The 21,627-nt window shown below is 38.5% G+C and overlaps 2 protein-coding genes across 6 annotated transcripts in view; one reads left to right on the forward strand and one right to left on the reverse strand.

Annotated features, from left to right (window-relative positions):
• The window catches only part of LOC122230084 (probable cation-transporting ATPase 13A5), a 74,309-nt gene extending 71,087 nt beyond the window's left edge, over positions 1-3,222 (forward strand). For all 5 annotated transcript variants that reach the window (XM_042955754.1, XM_042955755.1, XM_042955757.1 and 2 more), the window contains one exon: positions 1,349-3,222. In XM_042955754.1, the coding sequence (XP_042811688.1) occupies positions 1,349-1,609 (261 nt within the window). In that variant the 3' untranslated portion in view covers positions 1,610-3,222. The remainder of the gene's footprint in view (positions 1-1,348) is intronic.
• A 2,023-nt stretch (positions 3,223-5,245) lies between these two features.
• LOC122230085 (phospholipase A and acyltransferase 1-like) lies at positions 5,246-20,403 on the reverse strand. Its single transcript, XM_042955759.1, has 3 exons — positions 20,265-20,403; positions 14,306-14,574; positions 5,246-5,496 (listed from the first exon to the last, which is right to left on the reverse strand). Exons 1-3 carry the CDS (start codon positions 20,401-20,403, stop codon positions 5,395-5,397), a joined length of 510 nt encoding a protein of 169 aa, XP_042811693.1. The 3' UTR covers positions 5,246-5,394.
• Positions 20,404-21,627: the final 1,224 nt, after the last annotated feature.

Below are 21,627 nucleotides of genomic sequence, written 5' to 3' on the forward strand. Positions count from 1 at the left end.
TGGGAAAAGGGTTCAAACAAATCTATATAAATATATGTGTGTGTGTGACACACACATCATTGTATACAATGAGTGTAAAATTTCTCATACTCTAAGGAATTCCATTTGAGACTATATATATTTTTACGTATTTTATTTTTTTTAAGTTTTTATTCATTTATTTTGATAGAACACGAGTGGAGGAAAGGCAGAGAGAGATGGGGAGAGAGAGAAAATCCCAAGAAAGCTCTCTGCTGACAGCACAGAGCCCAATGTAGGGCTCGATCTCACAAACTGTGAGATCACTACCTGAGCCAAAAATCAAGAGTCAGATGCTTAACCAACTGAGTAGCCCAGGTGCCTGAGACTATAGAGATTTTTAAATAACCCAAAGGGGGAGAAAAAAAGCCTACATGTATGAAGGTATTCATCGTAGTATTATCTATGGTGGTAAAATTTTATTTTATCTTAATTATAAAACATTTTAATGTTTATTTATTTTTGAGAGAGAGACAGAGTGTGAGCAGGGGAGGGGCAGAGAGGGAAAGAGACACAGAATAGGAAACAGGCTCCAGGCTCTGAGCTGTCAGTACAGAGGCTGATGCGGGCTCGAACTCATGAACCATGAGATCGTGACCTGAGGCAAAGTTGGACGCTTAACCAACGGAGCCACCCAGGTACCCCTATGGTGGTAAAATTTTAGATTCAACCTATACGTTCAAAAGTAGAGATGCTGTTTGTTTAAATCAATCGTTATACACCAATTTGAAAAAATGGTATAGGATCATTAAAAGTGATTATTGAGAAGACTATGGCTACATGTGACAGAAAGTCTAGCATAACCAGAAGTGGAATGCAAAATTTGACCATTCCTATTATAAATGTGTAAACATTGTGAGTGCATGTGAACATAGAAAAAAAGAGAACCCTCCCCAAACGGAAAGCAAAACCCATTTGATTTCTAGAGTTCCTCCATTCATTCAACAAACCATCAGGGGGCACCTTGTAAGTGGCCTGTGGCAGGTAGCAGTGATTTTTTTTTTTTCCTTTTCTCGATTTCGAGTATGTTATTTTGTTATCATTTCAGTCTGGCAGTAAAATAATTCTAGGTGAATCACCAGCCAGGATTTAACTAGGAAATCTGTAGAAATGAAAGGCTGTAAGCTTTTGGTGTGAACACAAGCACACTCCCTTCTCAAGGGAGAGAACCAGGGAGCTGCTAGACTTGGTGGGGACAGCAGGGAGTAAAGTTGCCGCAGAAGCAGCTTTAAATAAGTACATCTGAGAGGCCCCGGGAGGGCAGTGAGCACCCTGGCTGCAGGGGAATGTGGAAGGATGGTTTGATTGTTTTCTCCACCTGATTTCTCAGGATTTCATCCTTCAAAATCGAAAGCTCTGGCTGTGGATCAAAAAAGAATTTGGATTCTATTCTAAAAGTCAATATAGGCACTGGCAAAAAACACTGGCAGAAGATTCCACCTGGCCTCCCACAAACAGAACGGATTATTCAGGCGATGGTGAAAATGGATTCTACATCAACCGTGGCTATGAAAGCCCTGAACAGATTCCAAAAGCGAAACTCGAATTGGAAGGCCAAACCACAGAACAGCATTTTTGGACCAGGCTGTAATCAGAATTATTGTCATATGGGGTTAACAGCATCTCCTTGCTCCCAGAAACTAACATATTGTGGAGAGGTGATGACAGTCTACCTCTACCTTTCTTTATCCATCAGAGAATTCAAGGTGCATTTCTCGATGTATTGAACCTTGCAAAAAAGAACCTTAAATATGCTAATTTTGACTGTATCCTCCACTACTGAGGAAAAACATGAACTTCCTCGATTGTCTTTTTTTTTTTTTTCCTTAATATTGCATACCATTATCCTGGCTGAAATGCCCAAGCTTTTATGGTAGTGAAATTAGTGATATGAACATCAGTAGAAGGAAAATTCAAGAAGAGTTTGGTCTTTGAAAGTTTCACCAATATATCTTTATTTTCACAGACAAATAAAAGAATGTGGGGGGAAAAAGTCTTTCTGTCAATAAATTATCACAAGTTTACTGAACCTTATATTCACTTGCGAAGACCATTTATGTACTTATCTTTGCCCAAGGTCACAAAATTCCTCTTTTTGCTTCTTTTGTATGGCTTTAATAAAGAAAGAAGAACTGAGATTTCCTTCAGAAAAATTAACTCTGTAATAAGTAGAAAATGATGGAGGTGCCTGTTAACTGCCTGTAATCTTGGCTTGGGCACAGCTTATATCTAAGCCAACTCCACTGATGTTGGCATCACCCAAAGTATATTGTTTTGGGAGCAGTGAGCCTGAAAGTCCGTGGTAGATCACAAAGATAATGGGACAAATGTTAAACTATACTTTTCACTTAAAGAAGCATGACAGTTTTATTTATTTTTTGCTATGGACAGATGAAACCCTCAGGTTCTAAGTCAAAAAGTTGGTTCAAACTCAGCATTGCTCATCTTAAAACACAATCCTGGAGTAGGGACTCCTAATGTTTGTGTCTATAGCATGACAAGCATCAGGCTGCTGAACGACCTCAAGTCCCATTTCATCTTTTCATTATTTTACTCAATCATTATGTGCGTACTAATGGCCACAAGAAAAGGTATATCCTCTGTAAATATATTCTGTACGCTATTACCTTTAATATATATCTACCTCTCGGTGACCTTGAGAGGACATACATCTCTAGTGAACCTTTTAAATTAGCTAGTAGGCTTTCCTTGTGACCATAAATTGAGTTTTGCTAATTTAACATATCTTTAATGGCTCATAGGCAATTAGCTAACCAGTTCTATCCCACGAGCTTCAGTTATGTGCCTAACAGTGATAGATGCATTCAATAATACCTTTATAATTCTGTAATCCTTAGAGCTGAAAAAATGTTTTTAACATTTCAGCAATGCATTGCTGTATATAGTACTATACACTTTGTTATACACACCAGCAGCATAAATGCAAATTCCTATAAAAACAAACCCTTTTTATTTACACTTTATTTGCTTTTTAAACTTTTCTTGGGTGGATGGCTTTAGAGAGGGATTATTTTAAAATGTGTCTAATTTAGTGACTACCAATGAAAGATGAAAAGACAAAGCAGAATTCTAGATTAAGAAATGTATGCCAACCTAAAATATATGGCAGCTCAGATTTCTTGAACTGGCGTTATTTGTATTTAGTAATTTGACCTTCAGAATCAGAAGATTCAATTGACACACTATGACATTTAGATAACATAAAAAGATTAAAAAAATCTTTATTCAATAAATGTACAGCCTCCCTTGCCCAGTTTTTCCAACACCCTATTAGTTATCTGATAGATGATGATATTTATTTCATAGATCTTTTTTTGTGTGTGTGTGGGGAGGGCACATAATAAAGTTGAACCCTATGCTTGACCTTGCTGAAAGTACTCTCAGAGAAGGGCTTAATAGTCTTGGAAGAAATGTTTGATAAAAGCACAATGAGCATGACCCTGGGCAGTCTTAAGCTGCCCATCATGAAGAATGGACATTTTTATGGGAAAACTGATGACTACCTTTGTGAGCTTTCCTCTCAGGGTGAACACCACTGGAGCCTGAACACAACCTATGTGGAAAAGATATCATCGAATTCAATTTAGAAGTGCAATTGTGACCCAGCACAGCTAGGACTGCCTTGTGGAGTGGAGGGGTCTAGAATTCACTAGTAAGGTTTGACCTGAAGATCCTCAGGAGGTCCTTTCTGTCTCCACTTCCGTTCCCTCTCCCATCGGCTGGTGTGGTAATCCCACCACACCCGAGTCTCCTGCTTTGGGTAAAATTTGCCCTCTGCAGTCATACTTTATTAAAAGGTAAGCACACCCTGGGAAAGGTAACACATTAAGCTGATGCCAATTTCACCCTAGTTTGACAATATTAGAAAAATTCCTTTCTTTTTTTTTTTTTTTTTTTTTTTTTTTACTATTACTTGAAAGGAGAGCATAAAAGGAAGAAGAAACTTAATGTAGAATAAAAATGAAGGGGTGACTTTGGATCATGGTATCCGGTAGAAGACACCCACCTCTCCCAGAGGACAAGTGGAGGAAGAGGGAGTTTGGGAGTTATCTGGAGACAGAACTGGTGTCATAAGAAAGGGAACGGATTAGGCAGGGAACAAGGAAGAGAGATGGGGTCCCTATCATTGATAGGGTCATAGACCCTATCTATTCATTGAGTCTTCTGTTTAGTTACTTTATCTACCACGTTCCTTATTCCCTGATCATACCCTCTCACCCCCATTTAATTGAACTTTTTCTTTATTTAATGTCATGCTTTTAATTATGACATAAGAAGGATATCATTGCTTAGCAGTGTGGTTGGTAGGGTAATGTTACAATGTCTGATACAATCCTAGGGTATTGAGACCTGCATTCACTTTTTTTCCACCTGCTGCCAACAGGAATTACATTGGGAACATATTAAAAAGTAATTTGTTTCATTCAACATATAATCAACAAAATGCAAGGATAAAATCATGACACTCCTTGACTTACAGTAAAAGCCTTAAACAGTAACACGAGATATTGTTTTCTAAAAATGGCATTTCAAACCTACATTTAATGATCTCTTGTTAGGGTTAAAAGGGTCAAACCCCCGAAATACTTCAAAGAAAACAATGTAGCTCCGTAGAACAGAACAACCCACTCTTGCTGTTCACTCCTGACACATACTCCTGACAAATGAGTGACTTCCAGGGAAATCTGGATCCCAAACACCAGAGCAAAGGACCCCAGCTCCCATCCGCCCCACCCCCATCTGCACAGGAACTAGGAGCTAGGAGTCCACCCTCAAATGGATTGTGAATCAAAGCTCCTCAAACTGCCTAACCAAATGCTCAATTTCCCAGTTTCTTTTTTTTTTTAATATGAAATTTGTTGTCAAATTGGTTTCCATACAACACCCAGTGCTCATCCCAACAGGTGCCCACCTCAATGCCCATCAATTTCCCAGTTTCTTTTCTGTTCAGTTAGATGTCAGTCTGAACAATTTGGGAATCTTAACATTTCTTTTAAAACCACATACAAATGGCTCTTCATTCCTCTGGCAAGTACAAAATAGCCCACCCTCAGGAGAAAGGAAACCAATATTTATGGTAAAAGATAAAATATGATGTGATTTTGTTAAGATCTTCCGCTGGCTTGCTCAAAAGGCTACTGCTTCTTGTTTAAGCTGCCACAGCAAATCTCTGCTGGTAGGGAGAAAAATTTCCACGGCTCAATAATGAGATAACATCAGTAAGCAATTTATTAAAGAGACTGCCATCCATCACTGGAATTTTGAACAATAATGATGCATCGAAAATAAGTATTCCCAGTTTTTTTTTTCCCTCCTCACAAATTCCTTCAGTTCCAATATCTCTTCAGTAAATTGTTAATAGTATTTTGCTCTTTGTCTTTTTGGAAACAAGCCCAGGAGTGAGAAGACACCAGCAGCAGCTGTCACAAACCCAATGGTACTTATTGCTTGGTTGGCCTATAGAGAAATGAGAAACAAAAAACACCACAGCTTATTCTAAAGGCACCTCAGTGTCCTAAATCCAAGCAAACTGAAGACCCTTTCAATGACACCAGAAAAATTTAAAGCTTCATGCCAAATTAAGTTCTGTGTGAAGATGAATAAATTTATAATTTTTATAATTATGACAAAGAGATAGTTAAATACATGTAGGTATACGTTTCTCATATTTTTATGGCCCCCAATAGTTTATAACTCATGATGGCACAATTCCTAATAATCATCATAGTACATCTGGGAGGTAGTGTTACTCCTATTTGGGAAAACTTGGTAAGTTAAGTGATTTGCCTGAGGTCATACCACCAACATGTTTAGATATGGGTTGAGCCATGAACCATGTGTTTCTCTTCCAAACAATCCCTACCTCCTTAATACACCCTAGTTTGGTCTATACCAGAGTGAATATCATGTGTGTGTGTGTGTGTGTGCGCATGTGTGTTCCTGACTCAAGAATGTCTACTAGAGAAAGAATTCACAGATGTAATCTAAACTAAATACCTCTATGCTCTTATTTGGTAGCTACAATTTCTCTTTTGATAAACAAACTTCAAAAGAGGTCGCTACTGATGTTAACTATTGTGTCACAAATTAATTTCTCATGTAGACAAACTAAAATAAACTACTCTCAAGCTCAGTTGTCCATAAAGGAGTTCAGACGTTTGTAGCTTTAAGGGTATTAATCATCATGATGAGGGATCTAATAAATATTCATGATTTTCATGGCACTCAGCTAATATTGCCTTCCATCTGCATGAGTTTGCATGCAGTTTTATGACCCAAAGGTCATATTCAGATGCTTCAGAGTCATCAGACATTCTGAAAACAACAATTGTTCTCTGGGATTGAAGAAATCAGGCTTTCAAATAAAGCAAAACATTTTCCCCAAATGATTCCAGGGACCAACCCAAATGCTGGAAAGCCTGACCCAGATCACATTTGAGCATGCCTTCTCTCTAACCCACAGGTCTCCACCACAGAGCCTGCCACCCCTACGTGACTGCCACATAGTGCTGCCTCCCTACCTGCAGCTTCCCTGTGGGAACCAGACCGCAAGGGCCTGGCCAATGACAGGAGCATTTACTCCATTTATATCACCCTGCGGTCTGCAGGGACAAGGCCAGGCACCAAAACTCCCTGCTGTGCCACCATCCCCAGCTGCCAGGGAGAGTGGCAGCTGGCGAACAAATGACAAATGCTATTTTACTTTACAATCCTAACTTTATTTGGTTGCTTGATTATTTTACTCATAATTTTTAATTAGTCACCACCTAAGTTATTTCCCGGGGAAAGAGTCAGAATTTGCTGCAGTCCAGAACTACCCATGGGGAGCCAGGGGGACAGGCAGATACAAGACAGAGGACAAAATTCCAAAGAGAGGCAAAATCAATAATCAGTCAATCGGATAATCAAGCCTAACTCTCATATAATTCCAGGCAGATGCTGAGATCCCAAGATCTGATACAGGGAAATGTGGTGGTGGCGGGGCAATGAACAAATAGGAAGATGCAATTGGTATCTTTAGAGAGAGGAGTCAAATGGCAGTAGGGTACAGCCCTGGGGAAGATCCTGTGGGCTTCCCAAATCCCAAACACATTTAAAATTATATTCTAGACGGCAAAATCCTGTGACAATCCCTTGGCGTTTTGTGTATTGGGATCTGCTAAACGCAGACCTAACTCACTGGGTATCTTTCAGCCAGTAGAAATACAAGAGATGAAAGAAATCCCACAGATCTAAGAGGCCTGGGGAAAGCAATGTGATCCTAAGCCAAAATCCCTTGACAGCACACAGGCCAGATACAATTACAAGGAAACTATTTCCTATAGTGCACGCGGTTTCCCAAATCCCAAACACTTACTTCAAGTTACATTCTAGATGGCAAAACCCTGTGTGATTGGGACAATCCCTTGGCGTTTTGAGTAACAGGATCTGACTTGCAAGATTGTAACATCTCAGAATGTTCTCAGAACCTATATGAACACGAGCTTTTATTTCACAATTTAGGATTATAAAGTCACCTAAGCTGACTCTTCATACTTTTATCCTTTACAGGGCTTTCTGACTGTGGGCCATAATAAAAGCCTCATTCTGAGGATCTAAACATGACCAAGGAAACATTAGTTGAATCTGGAGTGCTGTATCCTGACATAGCACAGCTGGGTCACAGATGACCACAAGGTCTACCAAAATTCCTTTTCCTCTGAGACTCTAAGTTCACAGTGCTATGCACTGAAGCACAGTCAGGGTATATTGTAGATCAGCTTGTTCAGGCCTATGCAAGAGTGCTGCCATCTTCCACAAAGCTAGGCACATTTCAATACCTTGTTAAGACTATACCAGTGGAACATGTCTACTTAAAATCTTTTTTAAAAGAAAAGACAAGCCACATACTAGAAAACAACAAAACAAACCATTTCCAACAGGCAAATCTGATAAGGAACTGTTATCCAAAATATGTAAAAAGTTCTTAAAACTCAACAAAAAGAAAACAAGCAAGCCACCCAGTTTAAAAATGGGCAAAAGATCTCAAGAGACACATCGTCAAATATGCAAATCACAAAGGAGCATATGAAAAGATGCTTAACTTCATACACGTTTAGGGAATTGCACATTAAGATAGTGAGACACCACTGTGTACCTATTAGAATGGCTAAAACCCAAAATGCTCACAATACTAAATGTGGAAGAAGACATGGAAAAACAGGAACTCTCATTCGTTGTTGGTGGGAATGCAAAAGGGCACAGCCACTTTGTAAGACCTTCCATGGTTTCTAACAAAAATAAACATATTCTTACCATACAATCGAGTAATCATGCCCTTTGGTATTTACACAAAACCCTGCACACAAATGTTTCTAGAAGTTTTATTCATAATTACCAAAACTCGGAATCAACCAAGATGGTTTTTAGTTGCTGAATGTACATCCAGACAACGGAGCGTTACTTGGTAATAGAGAAAAATGAGTTACCAAATCATGAAAAGACATGGAGGAATTTTAAATGCATGTTGCTTAGTATGCATTCTTCTCAGCAGTTGCCAGAGACTTGGGAGGAGGAAAGACGAATAGGCAAAGAGAGCACGGAGAAGTTTTAGGGTAGGGAAACTATTCCGTATGATACTGTACTAGTGGATATATGTCACTATACAGTTATAATTTATAGAATGCAAAACACTAAGACTAAACCCTAATGTAAACTATTTTAGGAGAGGCAAAATTTTTCCTTTGTGCATCTTAGGTTTTCAGCTGAGGCTCACTAATAAAAGGCAAATTGACAAGAGAAAAACAGAGGTTTATTAACATGTACATCTCAAACATACACAGGAGAAACTCAGGGAAGAGTAATTCAAAGAGGTGGCTTAGAATTCAGGCTTACATAGCACATCTTCAGCAAAGATCAATACATTTGTAGAGTAATGGCAGGACAAAAGAAAGCAGTTTCAGGCTGCCAAGGATGGCAGACTGCGGTAAGGTAAACATGGGAAATTAATGGCAAAGGCTAGTTAGTAAGGGTTGTTATATAAATTTTTTTTTTACATTTATTTATTATTGAGAGACAGAGAGACACAGAGCGTGAGCAGGGGAGGGGCCGAGAGATGGAGAGACACAGAATCCGAAGCAGGCTCCCGCTCTGAGCTGTCAGCACAGAGCCCGACACGGGGCTAGAACTCACTAACCGCGAGATCATGACCTGAGCCAAAGTCGGACGCTCAACCGACTGAGCCACCCAGGTGCCCCAGTAAGTGTTGTTATTTAGATTCCTCTACTGGTTGTCTGTGATGATTAATTTTTGTCCTTCCTGCTAGCAAAGGGAAGAGGGACACCTTTCAAAATGTATCTCCCACTTTTAGGCAAATATGTGGAGAGCAGGGCCTCCTTCTTAAGTGCCTTCAGCTCTTGATAATAAATAATAATCCTTATGACACAGATTTTGAGGTGATATTCTAGTTTCCTTCACTATGGACTTTGGTGGATAATGTGTCAGTATTGGTTCATTATTTGTAACAAATATACCACACTGATATGGAACGGTGATGGTTGGGGAGGCCGTGTATATGGGTGATGGGGAGGGGGTATGTGGGAACTCTCTAAAATTCCAGATCACATTTGCTGTGAACTGTAGATTACTCTAAAAAAAAATAAAGCCTATAACTTTTTTAACACAAAAAAGCACGAAGAAGAAAAAGATGGACCATGATCCTTCCACCTTTCTAATCTTTTTAAATGCTGTTGAGGTTTTTTAATTTCAGAGAAATACATAGCCATTCCCCAAGAAAACTGTTCTATGTCCAAGACCCCTAATCCCTTGCAGCAAAGGCAGTCCTGAGAAGAAAATACATTGCAATCCAGGCCTATCTCAAGAAACAAGAAATATCCCCAACCTAACCTCACACCTAAAGGAACTAGAAGCAGAGCAGCAAAGAAACCCCAAATCCAGGGGCGCCTGGGCGGCTCAGTCGGTTAAACTTCCGACTTCAGCTCAGGTCACGATCTCGTGGTCCGTGAGTTCAAGCCCCGCGTCGGGCTCTGGGCTGATGGCTCAGAGCCTGGAGCCTGCTTCCGATTCTGTGTCTCCCTCTCTCTCTGCCCCTCCCCCGTTCATGCTATGTCTCTCTCTGTCTCAAAAATAAATAAACGTTAAAAAAAATAATTAAAAAAAAAAAAAAAAAAAGAAACCCCAAATCCAGCAGAAGAAGAGAAATAATACAGATGGGAGCAGAAATAAACAATATAGAATCTGAAAAAAACAGTAGAACAGATCAACGCATCAAAGAACTGGTTTTCTGAAAGAATAAACACAATTGATAAACCCCTAGCCAGACTTTTCAAAAAGAAAAGAGAGAGGACCTATAAAATCATGAATGAAAGAGAAGAGATCACAACCAATACCACAGAAATACAAACAATTATTAGAGAATACCATGAAAAAATATGTGCCAACAAACTGGGCAACCTGGAAGACATGGACAAATTCCTGGACACCCACACACTACCAAAACTCAAGTGGGAAGAAATAAAATATTTGAACAGACCCATAACCAGTGAGGAAACTGAATCAGTTATCAAAAATCTCCCAACAAATAAGAGCCTAGGCCAGATGGCTTCCCAGAGAAATTCTACCAGACATTTAAAGCAGAGTTAATACCTATTCTTCTCAAGCTGTTCCAAAAAATAGAAATGGAAAGAAAACTTTCGGACTCATTCTATGAAGCCAGCATTACCTTGATTCCCAAACCAGATAGAGACTTCACTAAAACGGAGAATTACAAACCAATATCCTTCTTGAACATGGATGCAAAAATTCTCAACAAGATACTGGCAAATCGAATTCAACAGTATATTAAAAGAATTATTCACCATGACCAAGCGGAATTCACTCCTGGGCTGCAGGGCTGGTTCAATATTCACAAATCAATCAGTGTGATCCATCACATTAAAAGAAGAAAGGATAAGGGCCATATGATCCTGTCAATAGTTGCAGAAAAAGCATTTGACAAAATACAGCATTCTTTCTTAATAAAAACCCTCAAGAAAGTTGGGATAGAAGGAACATAGCTTAACATCATAAAGCCATATATGAAAAGCCCACAGCTAATATTATCCTCAATGGGGGAAAATTGAGAGCTTTCCCTCTGAGATCAGGAACACTACAGGGATGTCCACTCTCACCGCTGTTGTTTAACATAGTGTTGAAAGTCCTGGCCTCAGGAATCAGACAACAAAATGAAATAAAAGGCATCCGAATTGGCAAAGAACAAGTCAAACTTTCACTTTTTGCAGATGACATGATACTGTACATGGAAAACCCAAAAGACTCCACCAAAAAGCTGCTAGAACTGATATATGAACTCAGCAAAGTCACAGGATATAAAATCAATGTACAGAGATCAGTTGCATTTCTATACGCCAATAATGAAACACTAGAAATAGAAATCAATAAATTGATCCCATTTACAATAGCACCAAGAACCATAAAATACCTAGGAATAAACCTAAGCAAGGATGTAAAAGATCTGTATGCTTAAAACTATAGAACACTTAAGAAAGAAATTGAAGAAGACACAAAGAAATGGAAAAACATTCCCATGCTCATGGACTGGAAGAGCAAATATTGTTAAGATGTCAATAATACCCAAAGTAATCTACCCATTCAGTGAAATACCAAAATTGCACCAGCATTCTTCTCAGAGCTAGAAGAAACAATCCTAAAATTTGTATGGAACCACAAAAGACCCTGAATAGCCAAGCTAATGTTGAAAAAGAAAACCAAAGCCAGAGGCATCACAATCCCAGACTTTAGCTTCTACTACAAAGCTGTAATCATCAAGACAGTATGGTATTGGCACAAAAACAAGACACATAGACCAATGGAATAGAATAGAGAACCCAGAATGGGACCCACAAATGTACAGCCAACTAATCTTTGAGAAAGCAAGAAAAGGGTATCCAATGGAAAACAGTCCCTTCAGCAAATGGTGCTGGGAGAACTGGACAGTAACATGTAGAAGAATGAAACTGGACCACTTTGTTACACCATACACAAAAATAAAGTCGAAATGGATTAAAGACCTAAATGTGAGACAGGAAACCATCAAAACCCTAGAGGAGAAAACAGGCAACAACCTCTTGCCACTTGCAACAATGTGGATGGAACAGGAGGGTATTATGCTAAGTGAAATGAGTCAGTCAGAGAAAGACTGTACCATATGCTTTCACTCATATGTGGAATTTGAGTAACTTAAGAGAAGACCATGGGGGAAGCAAAGGGGGAAAAATAGCTTTTAACAAAGAGGGAGGCAAACCATAAAAGACTCTTAAATACAGAGAAGAAACTGAGGGTTGATTTGCGGGGGGTGTGGGGGAGAGGGGAAAATGGGTGATGAGCATTGAGAAGGGCACTTGTTGGGATGAGCACTGGGCATTGTATGCAAGCAATGAATCTACTCCCAAAGTCAAGAGGACACTATGTATGCTGATGTTAGCTAACTTGACAATAAATTAGATTTAAATAAATAAATAAGTAAATAAATACATAAATAAATTTGTTGAAACTTTCAAAAAAAAGGCCCTTAATCCCTGAGGAGACCCCAAAAGTAATCAAACACTAGCTATTGTTGGTAGTAATATTATGAATTGTTGATAATAATGAAAATAATAATAATGTGCTACAGTTTCTATCAGATCAACATAAATTTTATCGAGGAGTACCAATACAGAGCTATAAAATTCTCAATTACTATAATTAAAAATAACATTCATCTAAGACACATTGTTTATTGAGATGGATGATATATAATACAGTGCACTAAGAGACTTCAAATATCTAGTATAATCCCCCAAAGAGCCTCAGTTTATAGGTTGGGAAACTGATAAACAATGTTCTCCAAGCCACCAACCTAATAACTGGGGAAGATGTGGTTGTAGCTCAGGTAAGCACAATTTCAAAGCTTAGGTGAGTTCTTAGGGCTGTCACTGTACTTCCTGCAACAGAACCAGCTAGAGAACAGTTCTAGTTGTTGAGGAATGATTAATTTTTCATGGGTCTTGATTCTGGGTATGAAAGGGGAAAAGATGAGGGATGGTAAATTAGAGCCAAAGCAAGAAGATGGTTCTGATCCCATTTTTTTTTTTTTTTTTTTTTTTTTTAGCCACATTCAAAAAAATTGCTTCTTGAACACAGTGGACAACTTTATCCTCTACAAAGGAGAGGAATGGACTTCACTTCCTAGTTACACCCTTAGTTTTTAATGCGAAGGTGAACAGGATTTTTTGTGTGGATATTTTCTGTGCTCTGGCTCACAAGCGATTTATTGTTACATGTGAATAGCACATTCATTATGTTAATATATTTCCTAAAGAAATGCATTTCCAATTAAATTATTTCCTAATGAAAACAAATGTATCCTTTTATGTTCCCTGTCCCATCTTCCCAAGCTTCCGTGAGGGGAATTGGAAACTAATTCCTTAGAACAGATGTTTCTGTAACTGATTCAACCATTTCAGGATACTGGGAGCCTTTATTCATTCTCTAATATCCCTTTAATAAATCTTTAGGTTAGAACATCAACGTTGGAATTGGATTGGTGCCACAATAGGTAGAAAGAAGGCAAATGAACCAAGCATGCTTTTAGTTAGGAATCTGCCACGCTACAAAATAGTGTGAGAGACGACAACATTGCATGCTACTTTAAAAATAAAGTAATTGATCCATTTTAAGAAATCATCCAAAATCTCAACCAATCAAAGGACCTGCTTAAAAGCACAAGATTCCTCTGAAACTAGCATTGCAAGGAGACAGAAACAATTTTCAAAGCCACCAAAATATGTCTGTCATTAGCTGGCCTCTCTCAGTCAGGTAATGGAGAAGAATCTCAGAGTTACCATCTCTATTTCTGGCAAAGGAACTTCCATTTAAATATTTCAACATTCTTTTCAGAATGTCCCTTTCAGCATGTGAGGCTGCTGTATGGCAGAAAAACGGAAGGAAGGAACCCTGAAGGACAGAACGCAACAGGACTGACAGAAAAGCTACGGTCTTGATTCTGCTTCAAGCTCCTTCCAGCCCCAAATTCAAAATGTCCACGTTCACGCATTAATGTGGTCATAACTGCTACATGATCTTGGACACCTCAATTCCTGTCCTTATCCTTCAGGATTCTCACCTTTTCTCCATTCTTTTCATTTTGTTTTAGGCCTGAGAATCTTATAGTCAGTAGTGCTTATTTTCCCAAGGTAAGCAACTTCTATGTCTTCTAAAGAAAACTCACCTGCTCTGAAACTCCTTCTCCATAGCGAAGCAAAGTCACAAAATGCTCACAGTTGTTGACAAGTATGTCATAATCCACCTCTTGTCCAATAACAATCTCTGACCGCTGCATGACTTCCTCCATGGGGAGAGGAGGATAAGTTTCATCATATTTATTGTTTATTCTGTATGTGTCGTTTCCCACGACATCCTTCAGGGGCTGCATCTTCACCAGGGCCTTCCTGCTAAATATAGACTTGGCGCTTGTAAATGCTGCAGGAATGCCATCCTCTATAAGGAGAATTCTGGTTAGCAAGATGTGGTGACCCAGCTCAGAGAACCCCAATGCCAGAGTATTGCAATGCCACATGTTTGGAAGTGATGGAGTCACTGAACCCAGCTCGGTTCCCAACTTAGCACCAAACCAGAAGCCACTTTAATCATACCAGGCTTAATAACTCACTTGGTAGTTTATCTATAATGAGGGAAAATAGAAGAGAAACCTGTATCTGCCCATAGAGAAAATTGAGTGAGAAAACTACCCATTCTTGAGAAACAAGTTCTCTATCAATTGGCATTATTATTAGAGATCTTGGTATGTGTCCCTAACAGAATACAAATAAAACCATTGTCTCCTTTTTTTTCCCTATAAAATATGCTTTTATTCAGCATCTGAACCCTTCCCAGCTACTCTCTTTGGGCCTCAGCTGTGTGCGTTGTGATTGATAAGCTCGTCCTAGTTGTCTAAGTGTGCTCCTTACCCCTTTCTCTGCTTTTTACACTTGTTCTTTCAACTTGGCTTCAATTTGGTTCCAATTTGAAACCCCTCCAAGGGGTCAGCTGGGGTCAAGCTGGGGCCCTGCTTTTATCTTGCCAGTTCCTTTAGGCCAAGAAACTAAGTCCTGAAACTGAATCTAACCTAGTAGGCCCTGTCCACCAGATGCAGCCCCATGCAATGCCATACCCACCTGTTACATGTCCCACCCCTGCAACTCCCTTTTAACTGCCTCAGTTGGCAAACAGTTACCTTTGTCTAGATACCTTTGTCTCCTGGCCTGCTACTACTGCCAGTATCTGAGGTTGGACAGATGATTGCTCAGTGTTCAGCTCTAACACCTGGCCCTGGTCCCTCTCCATCTGCCCAAGACTGCTATGCTTGGCTATGTGTTCAAGTCAATCATGAGAGAGTCTCCATGTAACCGGTGTGAAGAGAGTCTTCCTTTTTGTAATAACTAAAAGCTAACTTTCTTTTCCACTCCCTTTTTTTTCCTACCTTCCAAGTTCCTTTTCCTTCAAGCAGCATTTCCAGTTAATATCTTACACATTGGAAGTTCTTGTACAAGTTCTTAGAGCAGAGATCTCCTAGTTAGAATTACTAAAGTTTTATTTACACTAGTCTGATGCTATCAATTTATAGAGGAGGACACTGAAGCTTAGAGAGGTAAACTGGCTTGCAAAATACCACCTGAGTAGTTAACAATAGAACCAGAAAACTGCGTTTCAGTCTACAGGATCAGAGCTCAGTACTAGAACCATATTAAAATGGAGCTTAACACATGAAAATAAGGGAAGAGCAGAAAAATCTCTTATTGTATTCCAGACGTGAAAACTGCAGAGATATTGCAGCATTGCTTACTGTTAATCACTAGACTCTGCAGAAACTAATGGGTGTGTATCGTAAATGTCACTTTATTTGCCATTTCCATTTCCAATATTCTAGAACAAGAGGCAAATATCTCAAGATGTTGCAAAAGTCATTAAAATTAAAAATTCTCAGACATCTCCAAGATAGTAAGACCAAGGTTATTAAAACTTCTTTCTAAATGTAACTTGAAGAAAAAAAAATCTCCAGGCTACTTGTTATTTGCATACAGTTTTTTTCTTAAAAAATGAATTAATTTGTGCTTATTTCTAAATATTTAGGAAATATATAAAAAAACAACATAAATGTGTAAATTTAAATCACCCATTATCTGCCCAACCATAATCATGTTATTATTTTGATAATATTATCATATCCTTCTATTATGTCTTTTATTAACACATGTATATTGAAGCATGCCTATGTGTGCATTCACATGGGTATATATTATTTCTTTGCAAAGTAGGTATAATATGACACACTGCATTTTTAATCTAGATTTTTTTCAAGTAAATATCATGCAAGATTATTTCTCAAGCAATTAAGCATGTCCAGAAATATGATTTTTAATGGCCGTTAAATAGCTATTGTTTTGGCTTATCTAGCACCCCATCCCACCTCTGCCTCTTTCTTTCTGGAAATGATTTTGTGCGGGCTAATCACAGTATCTCCTTCTCCAGGGCACAACGATGGTGCAGTGATGGGCATGGGATCCACACTCGCCCAAATCAGATTGTTCTCCATGCTATTTCTAACTGCAACAGGCAGGGATTGGCCCTCTCTTATTAGATCACAAGACTGTAAGAATAAGAGCCTAAGGATGTTGATGACTATCAGTTCAGTCTCCTAGAGAGGCATAGTCTGGGAGAATTAAGACAATACTTGGAAAGGAAATGCAGATGTGAGTCTTGATACTCATGTTTATGCCCCTACATCCAGGCATCCTTGAAGCCAGCACCAACCATCTTTATCCTTTTTTGTAGTTTTCCTCAGTGAAGCAATGAATTTGCCTTTTTGCTTATGCTAACTTTTGTTTGTTTCCGTTACTTGCAACTAAAGAATTCTGTCAATATTCTGTGACAAAGTCATAATTCACTTAACTAGTCCACTATTGAATCTAAGCCATTGTTGGCTTCTTTTTTTTTTTTTTTAACCTCTTCATCCCCTTCACATATTTCTTTTTTCTTTTTTTTTTTTTCAACGTTTTTTATTTATTTTTGGGACAGAGAGAGACAGAGCATGAACGGGGGAGGGGCAGAGAGAGAGAGGGAGACACAGAATCGGAAACAGGCTCCAGGCTCCGAGCCATCAGCCCAGAGCCTGACGCGGGGCTCGAACTCACAGACCGCGAGATCGTGACCTGGCTGAAGTCGGACGCTTAACCGACTGCGCCACCCAGGCGCCCCCATTTCACATATTTCACCTATCCCCCTATCCCTCCCCTTTGGCAACCACCCATTTGCTCTCTGTATTTGTGAGTCTGTTTCTGGTTTGTTTGTTCATTTGTGATTTTGTGGGTTTTGTTTTTTTTCTGGGTGAGTGGTATTTTTTTAGATTCCACATAGAAGTGAAATCACATGGTATTTGTCTTTATCTTATTTCACACAGCATAATACCATTTAGATCCATCTATGTTAAGGCAAATGCAAAGATCTCATTCTTTTTTATGGCTAACATTCCATTGTATATATATTACATATTATGTATATATGTATGTGTATATACATATACATAACTTCTTGTGTATATATATATATTTGTGTGTATGCATGTGTGTCTGTGAGCGAGTATATATATTACATCTTCTTTATCCATTCATCTCTCAGTGGACACCTAGGTTGCTTCCTTATCTTGGCCCTTGTACATAATGTTGCAATAAACACAAGGGTACATACATCTTTTCGAATTAGTGTTTTCACTTTCTTTGGGTAAATATCCAATAGTGGAATTATTGGATCATTGGTATTTTTGAGGAAACTTTAATTTTCTGTGGAAATATCATACTGTTTTCCACAATGGCCACACCAATTTATATTCCCAATGGCAGTACAGGATTCTCTTTTCTCCACATCTTCAACATCATTTGTTATTCTGCCATTGCCTGTTTTTTAAGCTGTTATGAGATAGAAGTGAATACCTTTATGCTGAATTTTATTCTACATCTTTATAAATATTTCTGAAAAATAGACTCAGAGAAGTAAAATTACAGGGTCAGAGCATAGGAACTCTTTTAAGACTCTTCAATACACACTCTTTAAATTCTTTGGTTTTCAATATATGAAGTTTATTGCCAAATTGTTTTCCATACAACACCCAGTGCTCATGCCAAGTGCTCATCGAAGGACTTCCATACAACACCCAGTGCTCATCGAAGGTGCCCTCCTCGATACGCATCACCCACCCTCCCCTCCCTCTGACCTGCCCCATCAACCTTCAGTTTGTTCTCAATTTTTAACAGTCTCTTATGCTTTGGCTCTCTTCCACTCTAACCTCTTTTTTTCTTTTTCCTATCCCTCCCCCATGGGTTTCTGTTAAGTTTCTCAGGATCCACATAAGAGTGAAAACATGTGGTGTCTTTCTCTGTATGGCTTATTTCATTTAGCATCACACTCTCCAATTCCATCCATGTTGCTACAAAGGGCCATATTTCATTCTTTCTCATTGCCACGTAGTATTCCATTGTGTATATAAACCACAATTTCTTTATCCATTCATCAGTTGATGGACATTTAGGCTCTTTCCATAATTTGGCTATTGTTGAGAGTGCTGCTAGAAACATTGGGGTACAAGTGCCCCTATGCATCAGTACTCCTGTATCCCTTGGGTAAATTCCTAGCAGTGCTACCGCTGGGTCATAGGGTAGGTCTGTTTTTAATTTTCTGTGGAAACTCCACACTGTTTTCCAGAGTGGCTGCACCAATTTGCATTCCCACCAACAGTGCAAGAAGTTTCCCTTTTCTCCACATCCTGTCCAGCATCTATTGTCTCCTGATTTGTTCATCTTGGCCACTCTGGCGTGAGGTGATATCTGAGTGTGGTTTTCATTTGTATTTCCCTGATGAGGAGCGACGTTGAGCATCTTTTCAAGTGCCCGTTGGCCATCAGGATATCTTCTTTAGAGAAGTGCCTATTTATGTTTTCTGCCCAATTCTTCACTGGGTAGTTTTTCGGGTGTGGAGTTTGGTGAGCTCTTTATAGATTTTGGATACTAGCCCTTCGTCCGACATGTCATTTGCAAATATCTTTTCCCATTCTGTTGGTTGCCTTTTAGTTTTGTTGGTTGTTTCCTTTGCTGTGCAGAAGCTTTTTATATTCATAAAGTCCTACTAGTTCATTTTTGCTTTTAATTCCCTTGCCTTTGGGGATATGTCAAGTAAGAAATTGCCATGCCTGAGGTCAGAGAGGTCTTTTCCTGCTTTCTCCTCTAGGGTTTTGATGGTTTCCTGCCTCACATTCAGGTCTTTTATCCATTTTAGTATATTTTTGTGAAATTTGTGAGAAAGTGGTCCAGTTTCAATCTTCTGCATGTTGCTGTCCAGTTCTCCCAGCACCATTTGTTAAAGAGACTCTCTTTCTTCCATTGGGTATTCTTTCCTGCTTTGTCAAAGATTAGTTGGCCATACGTTTGTGAGTCTACTTCTGGGGTTTCTATTCTGTTCCATTGGTCTACGTGTCTGTTTTTATGCCATAATAAATTGTTTTTATGAATGAAGTTATCCACTTTCATTTCCTTTAACAATATACTTGCATTGGTTTCATTATACTCTTATCAACACTAGCTTTTATCACTTTTAAATGTTTGCTAATGTGATAGGCATAAAATGTGTTTTTCTGTTGTACAATTCCTAGATCAGTCCCTTTAAAGATGTGTATTGACTTCTTTTCTTCTTCTACATACTGTTCATAGTTCTTTACCCATATGTTTGTTGGGATTTTGCTGTTTATGTATCCCCAGTATCTAGAATAGCTTTTGGCACATACTGGGTAATCTATAAATAGATGTTGAACAAATTGAAATGATTTGTGTGATAGGTAAAGACACTGACGCTTATGTTGGTGAGCAATATTCTCCCCAGTGGATTATTTCCTTTTTATGTTTTTTTTTTAATCCAGAGAGTTTACTAGATTCTAATGTTAAACGGTTAACATTTTAATGTTAATTGGTCTTTGTGATTTAACCAAAGCCACTTTGGTCTTACTATGTCCTTCATTAAACCTATTTCGGATAAATATATCTACTTTCTACATTTTTTTTTCTTTTTTTAAAGATTTCATTCATGATTCCTTCTTATAACAAGAGAATTCAAAACCTCCAGGAGTTATGGGAAACAAAACTTATCTAGAGGTGCTATGTTGATAACATAACCATCACCCAGGTACAGTGCCCAGTGCTGATAGCCAGAACGAAACACTTCAATCAAGTCCCCTGGCTCGGGGTTACCAGGATAGCTCAAACTAAAGCAATCATTAAACGCCATCTGCAATGACAGACACAAAGAGGATCTAGCTGACATGACTTGACAAAGAAAATCAGTTTAAGACCTCCACAGTAGTATAAGGATACAGAGTTTATTGGGATTGCATTCCGTATTAAAGACTTAAACTCACACCACTGTCCTTTGTATGATCATTCTTTGTATGATTCCAACACTGAATTATGCGTGCAAAAGTGAAAAAAAAGTGGGAAAGAATTTTTCTGCTAATTGTTTAATTTTCTATAGCAATGCTTCTCATCCTGATCAACCACAGATCTCTTTTACGATATTAAGCATCTTATAGTTCTCTCTTTAAATCCAGATATTCATAGAAAATATGATTTACCATGCACAAAATTTCAAAAATATGTAATATTGTGCCCTATTTGAACAAAAAGGTGAAGTAAATTTACAATAGTACGTATTTTACTTATGTAAATAATCGGTCCATGACTATACAAAAAGATACAATAAAGTGTCCATAAGTGTGCACTTACTTAGCATGAAAGAGTCAACTTTCAGTGGCAGAAGATGAGAAGCCTTTCAGCCTCTCAAATAAATAAAATCAAAGAACATGGTATGCGAGGACTGACACTGATAACTTATGGAAAAAATACCTTGTATTGCAAAATTTCTCTCTCGTTTAACTTAAGCAGAAAGAAGTTCCAGACTCAGAGGAGTGGCCAGTCACATATTCAGTCATATTGTAATACACGGGACATTTATTCCTTGTGCCAAAGTGTTGTGCAATCTAGTTACTTCAGTCTCTACCCACTAAATATCAGTAAATGCTCTTTGTCATGTGACAACCACAAATATCCACACAGATTTCCACCCCTCCCTTACTGCCCCATTTTCTGCTTGGTTCCTGACTTACTGATTCCAGAAACAGTGTTAAGGTGGCCACCGTAGAAGTGAGACAACTTGGAAGGTTGGGGAGTTCGTCATGTTGATGAATATGAAAATTCTAAGCTTGGTGAGTTTTTTTTAAGTCACTATTTATCAGAAAGAACATTTAAGTCTCTGATGGTCGATTTTTATGAAATGTTACATTTTCTACATAAGTATGGCATGAGAGTAGAATGACAGACATTCATCAATACTCAAAAGGAGATTTAGTGCTATATCCTTGTTGAATCTCTAATTGATAGCAGAATTTCTCATCTCTCTGATGTAGATCACAAGTACTTAAGAAGCAGGGGGACAATGTTGTCACAGATAATAGCA

The sequence above is a fragment of the Panthera leo genome, chromosome C2 (assembly GCF_018350215.1).
Source record: "Panthera leo isolate Ple1 chromosome C2, P.leo_Ple1_pat1.1, whole genome shotgun sequence".
In the NCBI taxonomy this organism is placed as follows: domain Eukaryota; kingdom Metazoa; phylum Chordata; class Mammalia; order Carnivora; family Felidae; genus Panthera; species Panthera leo.

Bases quoted from the DNA above. Each gene is read 5' to 3' on its own strand.
- LOC122230085 (XM_042955759.1), bottom strand. From the start codon at position 20,403: ATGGCGTTTAATGATTGCTTTAGTTTGAGCTATCCTGGTAACCCCGAG. The intron at 14,575-20,264 runs ATAAGTTTTGTT...TTCTCCTTATAG, and splicing joins TATCAACATAGCACCTCTAG to AGGATGGCATTCCTGCAGCA. The intron at 5,497-14,305 runs GTGAGTTTTCTT...ATTTCTCTATAG, and splicing joins GAGAAGGAGTTTCAGAGCAG to GCCAACCAAGCAATAAGTAC.